Genomic DNA, 24,631 nt, shown 5'->3' on the forward strand with positions numbered 1-24,631 from the left:
ACCACTTTTTCTTATCCCCAATAATTATTAATACTCTTTTTTTTTCCTATTGAAAAATGCATCTTGGTAGAATTGCTGGACGTGGTTACAGTGTTGTTAAAAGGAATCTCTTTTTTTTGGGGGGGGGGGATGTCTTACTCCAGGGTGTATAAATGGATATAATGGAGAATTCTGGAGTGACTCCGACTGTTGTTCTACATATGTTCAGCTAATCATCTCAACCAAAATTAAGATATTTGCATAGTTCTGAGGGAGATGACACAAACTATCATGCTAATCAAACAAATGCAGATCACATGCGAGGAATGGGATCTTCTTCCTAAATCCCTCATCTGGAGAGACAGATGTTGGCAGGATTCTTGCAAGGTTTTTCTTGTTTGGTTACTGAATAAGCCCCTCCGTTGATTTCGCATTATAAGTAGTCAGAATAACAAGAGTTGGAAGGGCCCTTGGAGGTCTTCTAGTCCAACCCCTCCTGCTGAAGCAGGAAATCCTATAACAGTGATGGTGAACTGTTTTGTTGCGTGCCGAGAGCGCGCATGTGCGCATGCGAAAGCACACATGTCCCGGCATTCATAATGCAATGTGAGTGCAACACCCCCATGCTCCCTTCAACCCCCCCCTGCAAGTGTGCCCTCCTCATGCCCCGTTTTGGGTGTGGTAGGCCTCCCTGCAGCCCCTCCACCCCCTGTGCATATGTGCATGATGCCCCCCCAATCCCGCCGCATGTGCGCATGACCTGAAAATCAACTGGCCAGCAAGAGGCACGCGGCAGAGGTGGGTTTCTGACAGGTTGCCCCGGATCAGGTGGACCGGTAGTGGTAGCAGCGGGAGGCTCCGCCCACCCGCCCGGATGGGCAGAAGCGTGGCGCATGCACGCGCATAATCAAACCTGTAGTAAAATTAATTGAAACCCACCACTGGCACGGTGGAGTTGAGCTGGGTCAACGATTTATGTGGCTGCAGAGAGGGCTCTGCGGGCCACCTGTGGCATGCGTGCCATAGGTTTGCCATCACGGATTTATGGCAATGGCAGATGTGACAGTGGCCACTCCACCTCTCAAACAAGAACCGGCAAATCTGTGTTTCTTAGATGCTGGTGGACTTTGTCCTGTTAGATGTGGCGACTGGGTTGTGTTGAGGCCAAGACCTTGTGGACAATCTAATGCCAAAAGAGATGGAGAAGAATAGATTTTTCCAGCTTTGGCTTACATCTATCGGATGAAAAACATCTCCTATGGCACTGAGGGTTCAGGTGCATTGAAATGAATACAGGTAGCCCTTTAGTGACTGATGTTCAGAGTGAAATTTTGGATTTTTATCGTAAGTCAACGACTAACTGCATCCCATTGCACTATGAAATGTTTAGGATTCTACAGCTTGAATTTTGGGGTGTTTTTTAAAACAACAACAACAACAACAACAACAACAACAACAACAACAACAACCTGCATTTAACCCCAATGCAGCTTAAATGCATTTATTTATTTAGGCCGTGTGATTAGACACACAAGGAATTGGTCTCTGGAATAGGAGTGTACATTCTCAGTGTATATTCAAAGCAATGGAAGAAGAAGATGGAGAAGGAGAAGAAGAAAGAGGAGCAGGAGGAAGAGGAGGGGGAGGAGGAGGAGAAGGAGAAGAAGAAAGAGGAGGAGGAGGAGGAAGAGAAGGAGGAGAAGGGGAGTGGAGGAGGAGGAGGAGGAGGAGGAGGAGGAGGAGGAGGAGGAGGAGGAGGAGGACGAGGATGAGGAGGACGAGGAGAGGGGAGAGTAAAGAAGATAATGATAAATCATAATACTACATCCACAGTATATGAGTTGATATTCATAGACATTAGACAGCACTGTGAGTATTGGGTGCTCAGCAGAGTGATAGTTCAAGGACAAAAAAAATGTCTTTGTGTCCAGTGTTTTGGAACGCACGAGGGAAGGAGTTGAAATATTTTATGAGCAGGATGTGAGAGGTCTGCAGATATCTTCCCAGCCCTCTCTCTGTCCCACACAATATACACGTCTTCTATGGAAAGCAGGGGTGCTTACAATTTCTCTTTCTGCTGTCTTCGCTATCCTTTGGAAATTAGAGTTGGAAGGGACCTTGTAGGTCATCTAGTCCAACCCCCTGCCCAAGCAGGAGACCCAATGCCTGACAGAGGGAAGTCCAGTCTCTTCTTGGAAAGCCTGATGAAGCTCCCACAACGTCCGAAGGCAACTTCTGTCCCATGGGTTGATTGCTCTCACTGTCAGAAAGTTCCTCCTTATTTCCAGGTTGAATCTCTCCTTGGTCAGTTTCCATCCATTCTTCCTTGTCTGGCCTTTAGCTGCTTTGGAAAATAGCTTGACCCCCCCTCCTCTCTGTGGCAGCCCTTTCAAATATTGGAAGGCTGCTATCCTGTCTCCTCTGGTCCATCTCTTCACTAGAGGGGGGGGGCTCTTCCTCTTGCTGAGAGCTCTGCCCCCACCCCCAACCAGGACATATTGTTTGTATGTCTGTATCTGGTTGGTCCGAAACAAGCATTTTAAAGACAGCAGCTGAGCAAAACGGAGTGTTTCTCTGCAACTCGGTCATCCCAAATGTTGGGGGGGGGGGGAAAGCACAGGTGTCATGGCTGACCACCACCTCCCCTCCCCTAATGAGCCGAGGTGGCGCAGTGGTTAGAGTGCAGCACTGCAGGCTACTTCAGCTGACTGCAGTTCTGCAGTTCGGCTGTTCAAATCTTCACCGGCTCAAGGTTGACTCGGCCTTCCATCCTTCCGAGGTGGGTAAAATGAGGACCCGGATTGTTGTTGGGGGGCAATATGCTGACTCTGTAAACCGCTTAGAGAGGGCTGAAAGCCCTATGAAGCGGTATATAAGTCTAACTGCTATTGCTATTGCTATCGCTAAAGCCGCCCAAAACTCCATTCCCCTTCAACTCTTACGGAATTAGAAAAACCATCGCCGACTTACTGCGGATATGTTTTGGGGAGGGAAAAGCACTTCTTTTAGCAGTTCCCTCTTTCCTCCCTGTAAATCGGGCAGTGTTCAGGGTGACTCTGAACGTTTCGGGGCTTTTAGAGAGAGAGAGAGAGAGAGAGAGAGAGAGAGAGAGAGAGAGAGAGAGAGAGAGAGAGAGAGAGAGAGAGAGAGAGAAGAGAGCCAGGGGCAGGTATGTCGTGACGCAGGTTTCGCACAGCCGTTGAACCGATCACACCTTAAACCAACAGAGCGGGGAGAAAGGTAGCTGTGTCTCTCCCTGGCCCTCGAGGGTGTGTGTTTTTAGACTTCGGGCAGGACCAGGTTTATAAAAGCCTGTTTTCATGTCCACTCTTTGAGAAGTTCAAGGCCGGAGGGCTGTCTCCAGAGAGGGCTGCCTCTGCCCTTCTTACCTTGGGCCCCCACCAATTTCCCCACCTCCCTTCTGCCTGGCCTTGTGTATTTGCCTTGGCAAGTCAACAAGAGCTCCTCTCCCCGAAGCCTTCCCTTCGATGAAACACAGAGGTTTCCCCCTCCTTTTTCAGTGCAGCTATTTAGCAAAATCCAAAGACATAGCAATAGCCCTTAGACTTATATACCGCTTCACTAGTGCTCTGCAGCCCTCTCTAAGCAGTTTACAGAGTCAGCATATTTCCCTCAACAATCTGGGTCCTTGTTGTGGCCTGCCAGCGGCCAGCAGATTCGGACAGTGAGGAGGTTGGGGAGGAAGATGGGCCAGTCCTGGAGTCTGGGGAAGGCTCTGACGAGGGCTCTGTGTCGGAGGCAGAGAGGGGGCCAGGGCCGTATGCCAGTTATCAGCTGCCTTGAGACTCAGACATCAGTGAGGCAGAAGATCAGCAGGAGCCTGTTCCCAGTTTGCGCATGCGCAGAGTTGCCAGACGAAGGGAACAGCTAAAGAACAGGAGCCGGCTTGGGAGTAAGGCCACAGGTGGACGGTGAATGGCCCCTCCCAGAGGAAATAAAAGAGGAGCAAAAGGGGAGTGGAGTTTGCAGGAGACAATTAGTTCACTTCATTGGTTCGTGACTCTCCGGGACTCCGAGATTCCTCTTTATCCTAGTGATCCTTTCCTTCCATTCACCCCAGATCCGGCTAGAGATTCCACCGCAGTGAGCATCCTTGACGGATGGAGTTTGAGGCATTGCTCCTCTATAGCAGGAGCGTATTTTAGGCTGCGATAAATCAACGGTACGGATTAACACGGATTCGCTACGGCTCCCCACATGTGGCATTTTCCAGTTCGACATAGAGATGCTGTGAATTAAACCTCGGTCTTTCTATATGTTGAGCAGTGATGGGCCACCCAAATCCTGACACCAGATGTAGCTCCAAGCAGCTTTCCCTTGAAGCCGTCCGAAGCTGGGTGTGAGTCGAAAGATGCCTGTGTGTTTTAAGAGTCGCAAATTTCCAACAGATGCTTGACTTGAGTTATGCTTTGGGCAAAGCAGCATTTCTCCACGCTTCGGTAAAATGAAATGAAGTCGCTGATTTGATAGGTTTGCATTAGTTCCAGAACTACCTTGGGGATGTAAAGTGAGAAACACTCTGAAATGAAGCAATGCTCCTTGTAAGACGACTCTGGCACCAAGTCCACATTGAGGACAGAGAGGCCCTCCAGAGGGGTCAAAGAGGCCATTTATGTCAACACTGAGCAGCCCCCTCTTAATAGAGGGGGAGAGATAAGGCACGGTTCTAACCCAGGCTTCCCAAGAGCATGAAACAAACTCCTTGTCCCGGCAAAAAACCCCTTTTATTAATTGACTGTGAATTCTGCTCATTCACAGCCTGCAAAGTCTTTCAAGGGAGGATTTATAGACACAGACCTTATCTGGCTTGGAGAGCTGCCAGGCCGATATCTGCAGAACTTGGCCAGGAGTCTCAGAGAGTCACGAACCAATGAAGCCAACTAATTGTCTCCTGCAAACTCCACTCCCCTTTCACTCTTCTTTTATTTCCTCTGGGAGGGGCCGTTCATTGTCCACCTGTGTCCTTACTCCCAAGTTGACCCCTGTTCTTTAGCTGTTCTCTTTGTCTGGCAACTCTGCACAGGCTCACACTGGGAACAGGCTCCAGCTGTTCTTCTGCCTCACTGATGTCCGACTCTGAAGGCAGCTGATAACTGGCATAAGGCCCTGGCCCCCTCTCTGCCTCCGACACAGAGCCCTCATCAGAGCCTTCCCCAGACTCCAGGACTGGCCCATCTTCCTCCCCAACCTCCTCACTATCCGAATCTGCTGCCAGCTCTGCTGGCCGCTGATGGGTAACAAAGGCATCACATAACTCTTGTCTACAACACAACCCTTTCAACAGTTCCAAGTTCTAACCTTTTCCGGACCACGTGCCCAAAGCATGCACATGCACACACATGTACCCGAACCCCCAAAATGCAATGCACATGTGTCTCCCACACATGCGCCCTGCCTCCCATGCACTCATGTGTGGCCTCCCCGCATGCATGTCCCTCCCCCACCTATGCATGTGGGCCTCCATGCATGGAGCAGGGGGGATTGTTTCATGGGTGTGGGCACGCACATGCATGATTTCAGCCCATGAGGAAAAAAGGGTTAGCCATCACTGCGATAGCCTCTTTTTGTTGAGGAGGAAAATATCCCAGCGCTAATTTCTGGATGATTTTATCAGAATATATGTAGGATTTTACGAACCCCATTAAGTTCCTTTTGACTGAGTTTATTATATGCCATCAAACTGGCATTGCTTCTTAGCAAACCCATAGATTTTCTCTGTCTCTGTCTCTGTCTCTGTCTCTGTCTCTGTCTCTGTCTCTGTCTCTGTCTCTGTCTCTCTCTCTCTCTCTCTCTCTCTCTCTCTCTCTCTCTCTCTCTCTCAGATTATCTGTCCCTGAACTTCTTCCTTCAAGTCTTCCAGTGGTTCAGTTGTTATGAATCCATCAATTTGGCTGCTGTTCATCCTCTGTTTTCTTTCCTTCCATCCTTGCCAAGACATCTTAAGGGAGTTCAGTCTTTGTGTAATGTGTCCAAAGTATCATAATTTGAGCCTGATCATTTGTTCCTCGTACGAGAATTCTCAGTTGGTTTGTTTGATATTCCATGTATTTTCTTGGCTACCCATGACATTCCTAGGACATTTCTCAAACACCAAAATCCAAGTATCCCTACTCTTTGATGATGAAGGATCTCCTGCGTGGAAAGGGAGTTCAAGTAGAAGACCTCCAAGGTCCCTTCCAACCAGGGGTGGGTTTCTCGCCCCGTTCCAACCGGTTCAGTTGGAACGGGGCCGGCGGCGTCCTCATGCACGCGCGCGGTGCACGCATGCGTACTAGCGTCTGCGTTGAGGCTCCAGCTGCTCCTGGATGATCGCGCAGGCGCTGTATGCGTCCTGCGCATGCGTGGAAGCGCAGAACTCGTCAAAACCAGGTAAGGACCGCGGGCGGGCGGGCGCACCCTTCGACGTTCCCGGAAGTTACTTACTTCCGGGTTCGGCGACCAACCAGTTCGCAGGGACCGCCGCGAACCGGTTGAAACCCACCCCTGCTTCCAACTCTTGTCATTCTATCTCCTCCTCCTCCTCCTTCACCACCACCACCACATTTGCCTCCTTCTCCACCTCTTCCTCCTCCTCTTCCTCCACCTCCGCCTTTTCCTCCTTCTCCGCCTCCACATTGCACTGATGATGATACTTAGCATGGTAATGAAACGTCTGCAAGACAGCAACCAAGCTCAGAGAGCACCAAGGACCCCATAATAATCCTATTAAATAAGCATAGGAGACAGCTTTGGACTGTTGTTCTGGAAGCGATCCAATCCCCAGAGTAATCCAATTGCATTCAGAGGGGCTTACGGGGACAGCCGTGAAAATGCCTTGTGACATCTTAATGAAGAAATTCATCCTAGCATAAGCTTTTGGCCGTTAGGGAACCCCTTATTCTCGCACGAGTTGTTGGACATGCCATTTTGAGACTAGGGAATGTCTAGACACACATACATATCATAATAGGATAAATAATAAATGAAAGCTGTCAAAAACATCTTGTAGCTATAGCAAAGGAAGAGAGTGCAGGCCAGGATAATTGCCTAGCAATAGAAGACTTTCACAAAACACTGTGAATAATAATAAGTGATATACACATGTAGTGGAACAGACGACCCTTTAGAGTTAACAAAGAATCCCCTGGGGGTTTGATATTTTCCCCATTGTTTCTTCTGTACATATCAAGTCTTCCATCTCCTTACTTGGATTCAGAGTTTGGACTTCTTATTTCTGGGATATTGTTGTTGTTAGTTGTGGTGGTCTGACCCATCGCGACCCCATGGACAACATTCCTCCAGGCCTTCCTGTCCCCTACCATCCTTTGGAGTCCATTTAAGCTCATGCCGACTGCTTTGGTGACCCTACCCAGCCACTTCATTCTCTGTCGTCCCCTTCTTCTTTTGCCCTCCATCGTTCCCAGAATTAAACTCTTCTCCAATGAGTCTTTCCTTCTCATTAGGTGGCCAAAGCATTTGAGTTTCCTCTTCAGGATCTGGCCTTCTAAAGAGCAGTCAGGGTTGATCTCCTCTAGGACTGACCAGTTGGATGGCCTTGCAGTCCAAGGGACTCTCGGAAGTCTTCTCCAGCACCAGAGTTCAAAGGCCTCCATTCTTTGGTGCTCAGCCTTCCTTACGGTCCAACCTTCACAGCCATCCATGGCAACTGGGCAAACCAGAGCCTTGACTAGAGGCACTTTTATTGGCAGGGTGATGTCTCTGCTTTTTAGGATGCTGTCTAGATTTGCATTAGCTTTCCTCCCCAGGAGCAAACGTCTTTTAATTTCTTGGCTGCAGTCCCCATCTGCGGTGATCTTGGAGCCCAGGAAAATAAAATCTGTCACTACTTCCATTTCTTCCCCATCTATTTGCCAGGAATTGAGAGGGCCAGATGCATGATAGATAGATGGATGGATGGATGGATGGATATGGATGGATGGATGGATGGATGGATGGATGGAGCAGCTGACCAAACAGAGTTGAGAGTGGGTGGGTTTTTATACCTTCTTTGGGTTTTGTATCTGAGCTTCCTGTTCCTGTGCAAGAAAATGTGCTTTAATAGTCTATTGGCTGTTGTCAGGTTCCTATGGGGTCATGTCTGGTTCTGTAAGCAGAAGGGGAAATGCATTTCCTAAGTGTTTGTCTGAGCTAATCTTGTCAACCCTTTTGGCTTGCCTAATCGCTTATCTTGAGTTTCTGTCTGACCCAGTCTTTCCAAATGGATTACCAAACCTGCATTTCTAAAAGTTGGCCTCCTCCGTTTCTGCTTGGGGGCAAGGAGACTGGGGCTGGTTTCTGCCTCCCTTAAGACTTTTTTTTTTTCATTTCTCTTTTAGGGGAAATATTCTATCCCACCTTTTTCTAAAAATTCCTCAAAATATTTCATTCTTCTGGGGAGGGGCTTCCCACAATTTATATCCCATTGGACAATAAGAAGTCTTGTGTACAGCAAATAAGAAACGATTCTAGTTGTATACCAGAGGTGGGTTCTCACCTATTCGGTAGAACCGGTTCGTCAAATCTACCGAACCGGTTAGAAGAGGTTCCACCAGTGGACCCGGAAAGCAGGCCACACCTACAGAAGAGGTTCCAAAAATTTTTGAAACCCACCACTGCCCCCCCCCACACACAGACAGACAGATTGACAGAGAGAGAGAGAGAGAGAGAGAGAGAGAAAGAAAGAAAGTGAGAGAGAGAGAGATGAAAGAAAAAAAGGAAAAAGGGACAGAGAGACAAAAGAAAGGAGAGGGAGAGAGAGAGAGAAAGAGAGAGAGAGAGAGAGAGAGAAAGAGAGAGAAAACACATGGCCGGCAAGCCACTCCCACAAAGGAGGCCACACCCACAGAGTAGGTTCCAAAAATTTTTGAAACCCACCACTGTTGTATACCCTCTGTTTTTAACAGCTTCAAAACAAAACAAAAATGAAATTGTTCCTTTATTTATTACTTAGATATCATTAGAATAATGCTTAGCAAATACTTGCTAGTCAAAACTCTTCAATAGAAATCGTTTGCTTGCCCTGCCTGATGGAATCCCAGTTTTAGATATGTGTTGTTGTGTTTCCAATTTATACTTTATGGAAAGCCTCGCTTTTGCAAATTCACGGTCCCGTGTAACACAAAGCTTGTGTAATCCATAGCTACAGTTAGGACTGTTCACCCCTGTCAAACGTTGCGGCGTGGCTATAGGTAGCCCTCGACTTACAGTAGTTCATTTAGTGAAAATTCAAAATTGCGCTGACACTGGGAAAAAATGACAATTTTTTCCAGGGGTGGGTTCCTGCCAGTTCTAACCTCTTCTGTAGAAGAGGTTCCACAAATCTACAGTGCCGTTTAGAACCGGTTCCAGCTCCCTCCCTCCCCCCGCCCTTCCGCACATCATCAAGATGAAAAATGGAATTCTGGGAGTTGAAGTCCACAAGTCTTAAAGCTGTCAAGTTTGAACACCCCTGAGGGTTTTTTTCCTAAAGGGTGAGGGGTGTAAGGGTCTTGTAACTTGACAGCTTTAAGACTTGTGTGCTTCAAATGCCAGAGCTTCTGAGCCAACATGACTGGAGGAGGAATTCTGGGAGTTGAAGTCCACAAGTCTTAAAGCTGTCAGTTTTGAACACCCCTGGGGTTTTTTTTCCCTAAAGGGTTAGGGGTGCGAGGGTCTTGTAACTTGACAGCTTTAAGGCTTGCATACTTCAATGCCAGAGTTTCTGAGCCAACATTTTGGTTGCTAAGCAAGAGCGTTGTTAAGTGAGTTTCACCACATTTTACAAGTTGGCCACACCCACCCAGTCACATGGCCAGCAAGCCACTCCCACCCAGTCACATGGCCAGCAAGCCACTCCCACCCAGTCACATGGCTGGCAAGCCACTCCTACTTGGTCACATGGCCAGCAAGCCACTCCCACAAAGCAGGCCACACCCACAGAAGAGGTTCTAAAATTTTTTGAAACCCACCACTGATTTTTTTCACACTTACGACTTTTGCAGGTTGTCCCCATGATGCTAACGCCTACCTTATTATAAGAACAAATGTTTTTATTTCAGGGAAATATCTTCCCAATGCCTAAAATGCAAGGGAGGACAGAACAGTGGGTGATAAATCAACCAAAAACTAATTTAACTGCCCTCTGTGGTTGAAAATGGATTTAAAGACATTGTTCCATTTGGAGTTGTAATGAGAAGGCATCTCCTGAACTTAAGAGAGGCGTCTTCAGCCGAAGAACCTTTGCAGAGTCTAATAAATCCACAAAGTGCAGATAAATAAAGATGTCAGAAATATATATGATATTTGCCCCATCCTGGTTGCCAAATTCCACATTTCCTGACTTGTAGAGGCAAATCCCGTCAATTCGTCATTTTTATGTTATCTCTCATATTTCTTTAGCTTGCCTGAAACGTTCCTAGCCAACTTTAGATTTCAGCAGAGACCTTCCCAAAATAGCTAACAAATGCAAAGTTAGCATCCTCAGAGCAAACCCTGTGCTGGCAGGTTGAGAGAAAAGTGATAAACCAAGGATAAACCATGCTTAAAACCTGGGTTGTAGCTAAACACTGTAGCCACTGAAATGGGGTTGGATCTAAAAAACCCAGTCCTTCTTTTCTCCAAACCCAAATCCTGCAACTGTTCTCTGTATGTTTTAGGCCTTAGTTGCTCTTCTTTGCATTTTTTTCCAAAGTCTCAACATCTTTTTGTTTAAAGATAAATCAGCAAAATGTTGGAACAGACCCTGGGGTCATATTATCATATGTGGTGTACATGAGGAAAAGCCAAAATATATTGGATGAAAATATGTACCATATTTTCCAGAATGTAAGACGCACCTTTTTCTTTAAAAAAAAAAGAGGCTGAAAATCTGGGTGCATCTTATACACTGAATACAGCACTTTTTTTGCCTCTAGAAACCCCACCCCCTTCACCAAAATGGCCGTGCACAGCCTTTAGGAGGCTTACAGAGTTCTCCTGGGGGCTGGAGAGGGCAGAAATGAGTGAAAACGGGCTGTTTTTTGCTCAATTTTGCCCCCTCCCCAGCCCCCAGGAGCACTCTATAAGCCTCCTAAAGGCTATGCATGCCATTTTTTTTGGCGGGGAAAGGGTCCGTTTTTGCAAAAAATGGGCCACTTTTTGCTCGTTTTTTGTGGGACCCCCAAGAGCATTCCTAAAGGCTATTCATGCCCTTTTTTGAAAAACAAATTGTCCCTTTTTCACAAAAAACGGGCCGTTTTTGGGAGGTCTTCAGAGTGCAAAAACTTTTTAAAAAAAATTGCCTCTTCAAAATCTTGGTGTGTCTTATACTCCGATGCGTCTTATACGCCGAAAAATACGGTACATGGTTGGAGGAGATGATACAACAGGACATCAATCTGAAACCTGAATTATTTTTGTCGGGGATTTTACCAGAAACTTACAGTAAAGAAAATGTATATTTGATAATTTGTGTAATAACTGCAGCTGCACAAAATTGGAAAACTTAAGAGATCCCTTTGCATGAGAATGCGATTAGGAAAACGTTAGAATGTGCAGAAATGAATAGGTTAACACTTGTAATCAAAGAGAAGGAACAATCTGATTATTATAATAGATGGGAATTATTTTATCAATGGTTAGAGAATAAATCTGAAAAGGGGAATAAGCAGGGGAATGAAAGAGGGAAAATGTTTTAATAAAGTTAAATAAGTTAAGCAAAGGATTGTTGTGGTATTAGGTAAGGCGTTATTAATATTAAGTTAAGAATAGATAAAATAACAAATATGACTGTAAATTGTAATTGTTATTGTATAAAATACTTGCACAAAATATTTGTACCCAGACGACACACTGTTCAATGAAAGAAAAAGTTTGAATTAAATAATACAATATATTTTTTTGTAACTTGGTGACCACAATGTGGTGTCATGTGATATGATTATCTTTGCTAGCAGTGCTATATTGCAGTTGTGTCTCTCTCATATGTTTGTGTGTTTATATCCCATATTGATTAATGCACCAGGAATACCTTTAATTCGGTTCCAACTGGCCCCTGGCCCTGTCAAAAGATTACATTGTTGTTTTTTTGAGAAAGAAAATGCAATTCTTGGGCAGTATTTAGCGCCAAAACACTTCCCCCCCCCCCGGATTGATCTGCTTTTCGGATTTGCCAAGGAAGCTTTTAATGGAAGCTTATTCCGAACTGTATTTTCTTTGCCGTCTTTCGACATTCTTTTCCATCTTCCTTATGTGATTAATCAAGCAGCTGCCCAAAAAATATGAAGCCTCCTCACAATTGCACAGTGCTTTTCTCCTACTATTGCTGGCTCACGTACAATTTGGAAAATAGCTTTTACAGGTGCCCCCCCCCCAAAATAAGTCCTCCCTGGATAATAAGCCTAATTGGGCTTTTGAGCGCATGCCTTAAAATACCGCTCCCCCAACAATAAGCCCTCCCCGAAAATATTGCAACACAGCAGCAGCCATGAGGTGACCACGCTCGCCGCTTCCTGCACCCCAAAAATAAGGCCAAGCGCTTATTTCAGGAGTCAAAAGAAAATAAGACCCTGTCTTATTTCTGGGGAGACATGGTAGTCCTCGACTTACCAACAAAATTGAGCCCAAAATTTCTGCTGCTACATGAGACCCTTTTTTAAAAAGTGTTACTTTATAGTTTTTAATACCCCTGTGTCCCCCCGAAAATAAAACCATGTGTTGTTTTCTTTTGAGTCCCAAAATAAACACTAGGACTTATTTTCAGGGAGTGTTATCCCCGGTTCCACCACAAAACCGCGTTTGACTAAAGCAAGCTCGACGAAACCGCGTAGCTGACGTCATCACAGGGCGACAACAGCGCGGAGACAGAAGCACGCTGTAAACGCTAAACCTAAAATTAACCCCTAAACCTAAACCTAACCCCCCTAAACCTAACCCTAAACCTAACCCTAAACCTAACCCTAAACCTAACCCTAAACCTAATCCTAACCCTTAACCTAACCCTAAAGCTAACCCTAAACCTAACCCTAAACCTAACCCTTACCTTAAGTTGAATCGGCTTGCTTTCAAAGCACTATTTAAAGCGCCCTTCTTTCTCCGCGCTCGCTGTTGTCGCCCTGTTGATGACGTCAGCGACGCGGTTAATCGGGCACACTTTAGTCGAGCATGGTTTTGTCGTGCCACGGTCATCCCCCCCCCCATGTACATGAGGCCTACTTCTTCTGCCTCAAGGCAGGGGAAAATGAAGATGCCCCATACGCCCGTACCATCTTACCTCAGGGCCCCTGCCGCCAGGCCACCCCGACATGGGCACAGCGCTAGTAGCTCTGTCTAGCAGGAGGCCACATGGCCGGCAGCTCACGTTGACTTCCTTGCGGCTGCAACAGAGCAGGAGGCTGAGCAACGCATCGGTGCCGCAGCCACAAGGTGGGCGGTTGGAGCTGCCTTGTGTGCCCCACACCATCTCACATCAGGGCCCCCGTAGCCAGGCCAGCCATGCCCTGACACGGCACAGCACCAGCAGCATCATCTAGCAGGAGTCCACGTGGGCTCCAGCCAGTGGTGGAATCCGGATCCTGTTGCAACTAGTACGATGCAACGGGGCCAGGGTCCACCACATGAACGGGCAAAGCATGCATACACATGCGTGCTTACCGCCCGCGATGCTCCAGCTGCTCAGCAGAGCATCACGCAGGCGCCGTATGCACATGCGCGTAAGCCCCGAAAACCTCAAATACCAGTAAGGAATGAGGGCGGGTGGGCCCTCCGGAGCACCGTATCGGAATGGAACTTGGTGCTTCCGGCAGGCAATGGTACACCCGTACCAGGGTGTACTTGTCACAACCCACCATTACCGCCAGCCTACTTCTACTTGCTTGCGGTTGTGGAGCAGGAGGCCGAGCAACGCACCTGTGCCGCAGCCACAAGGTGGGGCGGGTGGAGCTTCCCCATGCGCCCCGCACCAGCTTACCTCAGGGCCCCCTCAGCCAGGTCATCCATGTCCTGACACCTGCCTTGCTCGTGGCCACAGCACCAGCACACCGCACGGCCTTGTGCTCTGTCGTGGCCTGTCCTGAACAAGTACTCAAAGTGGGCCGACAGCCATGTGGGCTCCTGCGGCACATGGCTGCTGGTGCTGCCTCCACAAGGCAGGTATTGGGGCACGGATGGCATGGCGGCAGGGGCCCCAACGTAGGCCAGTGCAGGGTGCATCAAGCAGCTCTGCACCACCCCACCTCACCTCGCGGCTGCACCCCTGTGAGTGAGTGTGGCACCACGGGTAACCAGATGCTGTGCAGGCTCTTAAGTAGGGCTTATTTGGGAGTGGGGCAGGGCTTATACTAGGAGCATGTGCAAAACACACTAGGGCTTATTTTCGGGATAGATCTTATTTTCAGGAAAACAGGGTATATTACTTTCATTAGTTTGCTATTTCATGATAGGTAAAGATAAAGGTTCCCCTCGCACGTATGTGCTAGCCCTTCCCGACTCTAGGAGGCTGTGCTCATCTCCGTTTCAAAGCCGAAGAGCCAGCGCTGTCCAAAGACGTCTCCGTGGTCATGTGGCCGGCATGATTAAATGCCAAAGCCGCACGGAACGCTGTTCCCTTCCCACCAAAGGCGGTCGCTATTTTTCTACTTGCATTTTTAACGTGCTTTCGAACTGCTCGTTTAACAGAAACTGGGACAAGTTACGGGAGCTCACTCTGTTACGCGGCGCTAGGGATTTGAACCGCTGAACTGCCGACCTTTCGATCGACAAGTTCAGTGTCTGAGCCACCCCGTCCCTTTGGAACTCATCGTTAGCCGGTTAGCAGAAGCTGGGACAAGTAACGCGAGCTCGCTCTGTTATGCAGTGTCAGGGATTCGAACCGCCGAACTGCCGATGGACAACCTCAGAGTCTTGGCCACTGAGCCACCGCATTCCTGTTTTGTCGCGATAGCAGTGGTTTGTTTTTACAAATCAGTAGGAGGCAGGATTCTTTACTTGTTTAAGCCCTCTTCCTTTTCTTTTCTTTTTTTCCTTCTCTCCCTAGGCTGGCATGATCAAAGTTGGCGCAGACGAATTTTTCATTGAGCCCCTGGAGAAAGGCCAACAAATGGAGGAAGAGAGAGGAAGGCTTCACAAGGTGTATAGGAGGTCAGCACTTGCCCAGAGTTCAACCGATATTCTCCCTGATTTCCAAAGTAAAGGTATAGCTTCTCTCTACGAATCCCTCCTTTACCACCTCTTTCCTTCCTTTCTCCCAAGGTTCGTTCCCTCCAAAGGCAGTCCTCCACTGATGACCATTTGTTTACTGACCATTCAGACTTACCACAATGGCCCAGTGGTGGGTTTCAAAATTTTTTCGAACCTACTCTGTGGGTGTGGCCTCCTTTGTGGGAGTGGCTTGCCGGCCATGTGACCTGGTGGGAGTGGCTTGCCAGCCATGTGTTTTCTTTCTTTCTTTCTCTCTCTCTCTCTCCCCTTCCTTCTGTCTCTCTGTCCCTTTTTCCTTTTTTTCTTTCATCTCTCTCTCACTTTTTCTTTCTTTTTTTTCCTTTTTCTTTCTTTCTTCCTTTCTTTCTCTCTCTCTCCTTCCTTTTGTCTCTCTGTCCCTTTTTCCTTTTTTTCTTTCATCTCTCTCTCACTTTTTCTTTCTTTTTTCCCTTTTTCTTTCTTCCTTTGATTCAAGGTCTGTGGTCATAAATGCTCCTTTGAAAGGCTGTTTTCCAGGCCTTTTTGCTGAATGTGAATGAGAGGATTTCACATTCGTTTAATAAAAGGAGTTTTGTCGGGATCTGGAATCTGTCTCATGCCTTTTGGTGAAGCCTAGGTCAGAACCCCAATTTTACAGGGCTCAATAGAGGAACTGACACTCCAAGAATACAGAGGAGAAGATCATATTGACCCACCAGGAATAGAGACACCAAAGCCTTTGTGTCATAGAATTGGCAGATGGAGGAGTGTCGATGACATTGTCCTGTAAATCAAATGTTTACTCAAAAGTAAACCCCTGTTCTGCCACAGCTCTGAGGACCGATTAAGAGGGATGTGGAGAACTTCCATGTGATTCCATGAAAGAGGCTCCAGAATACATAGGTACAAATATAGTCAATGTTCGCAGCTGTCGGTGTGCCTGGTCACGATACAAATCGGCTGTGTCTGCATCTGCCTGCAGAGACAGTTCCCAAAAGCAGTAAAAAGATGCAGCTGCTTTAATGATACAAAAGGATAGGTGTGGTCCCATGCAGCCTGAAACTCTCTTTTTGAAGGATTTGCACAGGCCTGTTAGGATACCATTTAAATTGGCTGGGTAATCCCCGGAAAAGACATAGCTACTTTAAAATGTGACTTAGGACGGCCATTGCAGTTTCCTCCTGGTCACGTGACTAAAACTCAGGCGCGTGGCAACTGACTCATATTTATGACGGTTGCCCGTATCCTGAGGTTCGTGTGATTTATCTTATGCGACCTTCTGACAAGCAAATATCAATGAGGAAGCCAGATTCCGAGGTGGCGCAGTGGTTAGGGTGCAGTACTGCAGGCCACTTCAGCTGACTGTTATCTGCAGTTCGGCGGTTCAAATCTCACCGGCTCAAAGGTTGACTCAGCCTTCCATCCTTCCGAGGTGGGTGAAATGAGGACCCAGACTGTGGGGGCGATATGCTGACTCTGTAAACCGCTTAGAGAGGGCTGAAAGCCCTATGAAGCGGTATATAAGTCTAACTGTTGAAAAGACATAGCTACTTTAAAGGGTCGCAGATAGATAGGCTTGGGAATCTCGGAACCGTCCTTTTTTGGGGGGAAGTGAATTCGTAGTGCCGCACCTGACGTTCAGCAGTTGAATGTGGGAAGACTTTGAAAGTTAAGTACATCAACCTCTGAAGTTTTATAGCAGAGCAGGGTAGGAGAAATGGAGAAGTTGTCTTCTGGAGTTCTGTTGTGGCTCTTTGTGTGCTTGTATCATTGGATTTCTTTAGCTGTAAGCTGACATTGTGTGAGATGTTCTTGTTTTCCTTTGCTTCCTAACCTTACATCTCCTGAATTGCCTTACTGTTACCTTGAGGAAGTTTTCCTTCCCCTTCCTTCCTTCCTTCCTTCCTTCCTTCCTTCCTTCCTTCCTTCCTTCCTTCTTTCCTTCCTTCCTTCCTTCCTTCCTTCCTTCCCTTCCTTCCTTCTTTACAAGTGGGTGGATTTCATTATGGTGATGATGAATACACCCTTCCCACTTGGTTATTCTGTACTAGCTGGATACCCGAGCGTCGCGACAAAACTATGTGATCGGGCAATGCAAGAGAAATCCGGTTCAATCCGTTGGCTCAGTGGTAGTCGGTGATTGAAACACATACGGGAATATCGCTCCTGCCGCCTTGAGTCCAGAAGTAGTTCCATAGGTGGAAGGCATTTTGGTGAGGTACCAACGTTTAAGTACTGTAAGGAGCCCCGGACCGCTCCTGAGTGAAGGAGTGGAACGTCTGCCAGTTTCAACTGAGATAATGGAATGTGAGGCAACTGGCAGTTGGAACAGAGTTCTTTTCAGGTGGGGAGGGAGAGTAGAATGTCTAACTCCTTAACATCGGAGCATGTTAATTACTGTATAAGAATTACTAATGATCTGATGGTCATTTTGAAAAATCCTTTCTTAGCGAGCACCTTGAAGCCAATGGGAACATACCTGCCAAATGTCAAGTTTGTAGGCTTTACACTTCTGGGGATTTTGTGATGAGTGAGTGGTATTTGGCTTTTATATATATAGACCAGAACTCTCTTGGTGATTGGCCCAAATTCACCCAGCTATCTTTCATGCCTAAGATGGGTCTAGAACACTCTTGGTGATTGGCCCAAAGTCACCTAAGGCAAAACTAGAACTCACTTTCTCCCGCAGATTGCTTAAGACGGGTTTCTGTATTCTATTTGATGATAAGATGCAGAAGGACTGTTCCTTCAACAACCAAGCTGTGAGAAAGATAATTCATTTCATCATCATTCATTTATTGGGTTTGTATGCCGCCCACTCTCAAAGAGACTCAGGGTGGCTTACAGATAAAAAGGGAAGGGGGATACAAAAATTAAAAAACAACAATAAAATACCACAACATTCATAATTTAGGATAGGGCTGGATAAATCAACAGCCCCAGGCCTGCCGGAACAGCCAGATCTTGGTCGCTTTGCAGAAAGCCGGAAGGGTAGTAAGGGTCCGGATCTCCACGGGAAGATCGTTCCATAGGCCGGAGCAGCTACAGAGAAGGCTCTCCCCCGGGGAGTCGCCAGCCGACATTGACCGGCAGATGGAATCCGGAGGAGGCCTAGTCTGTGAGATCTTATGGGTCTCTGGGAGGTAAATGGCAGGAGGCGGTCTCTCAGGTAGCCAGGTCCTATACCATGTAGGGCTTTAAAAGTAACGAATAGCACCTTGAAGCGTGTCCAGAGACCAATGGGAAACCAGTGCAGCTCGCGGAGGATAGGTGTAACGTGGGCGTACCTAGGTACGCCCATAATCGCTCGCGTGGCTGCGTTCTGGACTAACTGAAGTCTTCGAACGCTCTTCAAGGGCAGCCTTGAAGGATGTTGAGAAGAACATCCCTCTTCCCAGCCAAAATCAGTCCGAACCTTGTCCCCATTCAACCTGGCAAGGAAGACCCCCAAAAAGGGAACATGATGGAAAGCAAAACTCTCTACCCAGTGTGGCACGTAAGGGAACAGCAATCCTTTGAGGAAATTTTCTTCAAGAGCCAAACTACTGGGGTAGTCCTGTTTCATAAATAAATTAGGGAACGGCTCCAAAGAAACCGAGGCGAGCAATTAAGCTGTGTTAGCCGGCCAATTTTTCTCCTCCGAATGCCTTCCCGATGTGTTCAGGAACATCTTTTGGTTCTCCATAAAATATCTTTTTCTCGTTGTCACACACAAACAGACATCTCAAATATCTGAAAAAAAGGTTTAGTCTGGCTAGAAGAAATGAAGAAAGTTGTGTCTGGCTGGAATGGGAAGCCAGCCAAGTTCTCCCAAGGATCACCCTAGGTCAGCTCATTCCTGGAAGCCAAAGAGAGTGGAATAACAGCAACTGGAGGATAGCAGAGTTCCAATCTCTCAGGGGCTGCCACAAAGAAGAGGGAGTCAAGCAGAGGTGGTTGCTGCCGGTTCGGCCGAACCGGTAGCGGTGGCGGCGGGAGGCTCCGCCCACCTGCCCTGACGCTTTTGCACAATCGTTGCGTGGTGAGTGCACGAGCGAACCGAATAGTAAACGGTTAGCAAAACACTACTGCAGTCAAGCTACTCTCCGAAGCATCTGAAGGCAGGACAAGAAGCAGTGGATGGGAACTAAATAAGGAGAGAAGCAACTTAGAACTAAGGAGAGATTCTGGAGAACCGGTAGTGGAAATATTTGAGTAGTTCGGAGAACCGGCAAATGCCACCTCTGGCTGGCCCCAGAGTGGGGAGGGAATGGGGATTTTGCAGTATCCTTCCCCTGCCACGCCCACCAAGCCACACCCTCAGAACCGATAGTAAAAAAAATTGAATTTAACCACTGGTTTGTGCATTAGTCATGTAGAGGTACGACTCGTCCAAGTCATTGACGAAGATGTTGAAGAGCGCTGGGCCTAAAAGAGAGCCTTGGGGTTCTCCACTGCATGTTTCCCTCCATGTAGATGCAGTTCCATTGAGAACTATGCATTGAGTCCGCTTGGTCAGCCAGTTACGAATCCATCTGGTGCAGGGGTGGGTTCCTGAACCGGTTAGTACCGGTTCGCTGCGTGCGCGCTTTGCTGGCCATGCTTTGCCGGCCGTGCGTTGCTTGCACATGCGCATTCGACTAAAACATTGTTCTGCACATGTACAGAACCGCGACCCGACAAATGTCCGCTCGATTAAAGTGCGCGGACGAAACCACGTCGCCAAAACCGCGACATCATCAACGCGCCCACAACAGCACGCCCACAACAGCGCACCGACAGAAGCGCGATTTAAGTTAAGGTAAGGGTTAGGTTCAGGGTTAGTTTTAGGGTTAGGTTCAGGGTTAGGTTCAGGGTTAGGTTTACGGTTAGGTTCAGGGTTAGGTTCAGGGTTAGGGTCAGGGTTAGGTTTAGGGTTAGGTTTAGAGCGCGCTTCTGTCAGTGCGCTGTTGTCAGCGCCCTTCAGCACTCATTCGTCGGCGTGGTTTAGAACTCGCGGTTTTGACATCGTGGTTTTCTTCTTTTCCAAACTCTTTTTTTCTCCTCCAACCATTGATTAAACACTTCCCAAATCATATAATATTCAGTTTGCTCTTTCTCTTTAATTGCTAATGTTAGTCTATTCATTTCTGCACATTTTAATATTTTCCTTATCACCTTCTCATAATAGGGATCTCTACACTTTCCCAATGTTGTGCAAATACAATTCTAGCTGCAGTTAATACACGGATGATTAAATATGCATTCCCTTTATTCGTTTTAGAAAGTTTTTATTTTCCATTTTCATAACATATAATCACATGTATACTATTGCATAGTCAATATCATGTTGTATTATTAAGTACTTACATCAATTCATCTTACCATCAACTACCAAAGGAAAAAGAAAGAAAAACCCAGTTATTGGCTCTTCTGCTCTCCATACACTATATTTATACCTTATCCGACACTTTCTTCCCCCTCTCTCCTCCCCCTTTCTACATCCTGTCTTCCCTCCATCATTTTCTACTCTCTTTATTATAAATTTCGGGTAGAATTCCCAGCAGAAATGTTTCTGGTTTCAGTTCAATACGTTGTTGACTGCCCAGGATTTTGGAGGTGGCTCGTTGTTGACTTGATGTATTATAAAACTCAAAAGATGCACAGGAGCTAGGCTATAAGTAGAAGAAGACATGCAAAGCTCAGCCGAAATGATTCGTATTATTTTTAAACCAAATTCTTGGACAAGATTCCATTCTGTGGAGACTCGAGGGAGAAAAAAAGCCTTAACTTTACTTTCTGTTGGCAACTGCAAATCAGCGTCGGCTGTATGCAAATATTTGCATCTGGAAAAATTACAGGGGAAACCCACAAAACGCTACCCAGATTGTGGAAAGCAGGGCTGTTCTTTCTGGCACCAGATTAGTTCTTGCCCATAAATCTCGGCCAGTTGGAAAAAGAAACAACAACAAAAATTAAATGCCCATAATATCCTAGAATTTGGGGGAACATCGGGGATAACTTGCGATGTGCCTGCTGCACGGATTTGCTTTCCCAGTGATCATGCAGAGCTAAATTTTCTATTTCGTACGGTTTGGAGTTTTGCAATGCAGCTCAACAAAAAAAAGAGAGAGAGAGAAATGGAGAAAAAGGTTAAGATTGCAAATGTTTTCGGGCACAATTAATTTCAAAATACACGAGAGGAATGTGGGTTAAGGAGTGCTTAGGCAGTTCATCCTCGAGTTACGACCTCAAGGGGTTGTTGTTACGAAATACATTATAAATACAAACAAATAAAATAAAAAACAGGGTCCAAAACTTCCATTGCTAAGGAAGCCAATAAATTAGTAGGTGAATTCGTGATTTTTTTTCCAGTTCTTTTTCTTCAACTCTGGCATCTCCTGGTACTGCGATACCAATAAACTATATGCTTTGGTCCTCAACAACTGTGATATCTAGCGTGTTGTGTTCCAAATGACGATATCCGTCTGTATTTGAAAATCCCATAAGATCTTCACTGTCTCATTTTCATTAACTTTTTCAACTTTATGTTCCCATGAGTTTTCGGATACAGGTGGGGGGTGTATTTTTAATCAGTGGATTAATTTAGCAACTCAATTATGTCTGGCTTCGTAATCAGTTTGCGCGATTTTGCTGTGCTCACATATTAAGTGTGAAACAGTTTCAACTTTGTCATTGCAAAGTTGGCAGTTTAGATGGTCAGTGGATTTTTGTATCTTTGCTTTCATGGCATTAGTTTGTAGTGCTTGATCTTCAGCAGCACGTATTATCAAGTATTATTATTATTAGCATTATTATTATTATTAATATTGGACTGTGTAAGTAAAATGATCCAGACAATACACTGTTCATTAAGCACAGAGGTGGTATTCAGCAGGTTCTGACAAGTTCTAGAGAACCAGTAGCGGAAATTTTGAGTAGTTTGGAGAACTGGTAAATACCGGTAAATACCACCTCTGGCTGGCCATGCCCCCATCTATTCTCTGCCTCCTGAGTCCCAGCTGATTAGGAGGGAATGGGGATTTTGCAGTAACCTTCCCCTGCCATGTCCACCAAGCCACACCCACCAAGCCACGTCACACCCACCAAACCATGCCATGCCCACCAGATTATGCCATGCCCACCAAGCCACAGGCCCACCAAGCTATGCCATGCCCACCAAGTTGTGCCACGCCCACCAAGCCACAGGTGGCCACAGAACTGGTAGTAAAAATTTTTTGAATCCCACCACTGATTAAGCACCTACGTTGATTAAAATAAAGATAATAACAATAAAAAATTTAAAAAGCAAATCTCATCAGAAAGTTGCAAAAGGTGATCCCTTGAAGTGAGTCGTGTTCCATTTTACAACCTTTCTTGACGGAGTTGTGAAGTGAATCCCGGCAGTTGTGAAGCGAGCAACATGGTTGGGAAGTGAATCGGGCTTCCCCCGTTGACTTGGCTTGTCAGAAGGTGGGCAAAAGGGGTGAATCATATGACTCCGGGACCATCGCAACCGTCGTAAAGACGAGTCAGTTGCCAAACGTCCGAATTTTGATCACGGTATCATGGAAATGTTGCAACGGCCGTCACTTTTTTTCAGTGCCGTAACTTTGAACGGTCTACCTGTAATCAGTTATGAAGTCTGGGAGTTTTTAAGAAGATGTTGGATAACTATTTGTCTGAAGTGATGTAGAGTTTCCTGCCTAAGCAGGGGGTTGGACTAGAAGACCTCCAAGGTCCCTTCCAACTCTCTTATTCTATTCTGTTCTGTTCTATTCTATTCTCTATCCCATTTCTCTGTTCTGTTCCATTCTATTGTATTCTTCTCTTCTTTTCTCTTCTCCTATCCTATTCTCTCCTATCCTCTCCGATCCTTCTCTCCTCTCCCCTCCTCTCCCCTCCCCTCTCCTCCTCTTCTCTTCTCTTCTCTTCTATAGGTCTCCTTCACAGACCAATCCAGCTTTGAATAGTCCTCTATTCTTCTTCTACAGATATTTTTTATAAGAGAGGACTTGTCAGCTCTTTTCTTGCCTCGTCATAGTTCCCACACATCCATGGGAATGAAGTCCTTGCGTAGTACACAACCTGTTAGTCATCTGTCTCGGGAAACTGGCCTGCAGGAAAGCAAACTCACCCCTTCCCTGCTCCGTTTCCCTCTTTTCATTAGCCAGTTTACAGAAAAACCCAGAGGGAAATTATCTTATTTCCCTTGAGAGCAGCAGTAAAGCGAAAGAGTCGGGAATCTACCAGGAAATGACTCGTGGGAGAACGTGTCTCGTCCCCCGTGGGAATGTTTCCCACTGCCGTGTTTACTCTGGGGGGAAATAAATGGCTGGAAGGGAGGGAGGTAAATCGCCTTGAAGGACGTCACAGCGTGATCCAGCTTGAGAAGATGAGCTGGCTTCCTTATCCACGAGCTTCGGGTTGCACAATTCTTCTTCAAATATCTTAAGCATGTGTGTGTGTGTGCGTGCGTGTGGGGGCCCCGGTTGTCTCTAGGCGAGCATCTCTCGTGACGGAGTTCAGAAAGGCTGGTTGGAAGGGGACGTTCTCTTCGAACGAATCATGTCCAAATATGATTTCGGTTGCAAAACCAAGCTGGAGGGAGGGATGGTGAGGTCATCTTGTGTTGCTGTCTTCGCTGTTGGAGCCGCCAAGATGAATTGAGCCAGAAAAAGTGGAAACCCACTCGTTCTTTTTCTTCTTCTCCCACTGTCCGATATTGTGAGGACAAGAACCGATATTGTGAGGACAAGAGCCGAGGTGGCACAGTGGTTAGGGTGCAGTACTGCAGGCCACTTCAGCTAACTGTTATCTGCAGTTCAGCGGTTCTAATCTCACCGGCTCAAGGTTGACTCAGCCTTCCATCCTTTCGAGGTGGGTGAAATGAGGACCCATACTGTGGGGGTGATATGCTGACTCTGTAAACCGCTTAGAGAGGGCTGAAAGCCCTATGAAGCGGTATATAAGTCTAACTGCTATTGCTACTGCTAAGAACGATTAGTGGGCTGGAGGCTAAAACATATGGAGAAGAGTTACAGGTATGTCTAGTTGACCTTGGAGGTCTTCTAGTCCAACCCCTTGCCTAGGCAGGAAACCCTATACCATTTCAGACAAATGGCTATCCAACATCTTCTTAAAGACTTCCAGTGTTGGAACATTCACAATTTCTGGAGGCAACTTCTGTTCCACTAATGGTTCTGACTGTCAGGAAATTCCTCCTCAGTTCTAAGTTGCTTCTCTCCTTGATTAGTTTCCATCCATTGCTTCTTGTTCTGCTCTCAGGTGCTTTGGAGAATAGTTTGACTCCCTCTTCTTTGTGGCAAAGAACCCTGAGATATTGGAAGATGCTATCATCCCCTAGTCCTTCTTTCTATTAAACTAGGCATACCTAGTTCCTGCAACCATTCATCATATGTTTTAGCCTCCAGTGCCCTAATCCTCTTTGTTGCTCTTCTCTGCACTCTTTCCAGAGTCTCCACATCTTTTCTACATCGTGGCGACCAAAACTGAATGCAGGATTCCAAGTGTGGCCTTACCAAGGGCTTATAAAGTGGTA

At 46.6% G+C, this 24,631-nt stretch overlaps 1 protein-coding gene across 1 annotated transcript in view; it reads left to right on the forward strand.

The window, feature by feature from the left end:
- Positions 1 to 24,631, forward strand: part of ADAMTS3 (ADAM metallopeptidase with thrombospondin type 1 motif 3) — a 125,561-nt gene that overhangs the window by 18,787 nt on the left and 82,143 nt on the right. The window contains 1 exon segment of the mRNA XM_087723880.1: positions 14,969 to 15,125. Within this exon segment, the coding sequence (XP_087580006.1) occupies positions 14,969 to 15,125 (157 nt within the window).

This window comes from Thamnophis sirtalis, unplaced genomic scaffold, assembly GCF_051295495.1.
Source record: "Thamnophis sirtalis isolate CommonGarterSnake01/CBP01778 unplaced genomic scaffold, rThaSir2_p1.2 scaffold_10, whole genome shotgun sequence".
NCBI classification, from domain to species: domain Eukaryota; kingdom Metazoa; phylum Chordata; class Lepidosauria; order Squamata; family Natricidae; genus Thamnophis; species Thamnophis sirtalis.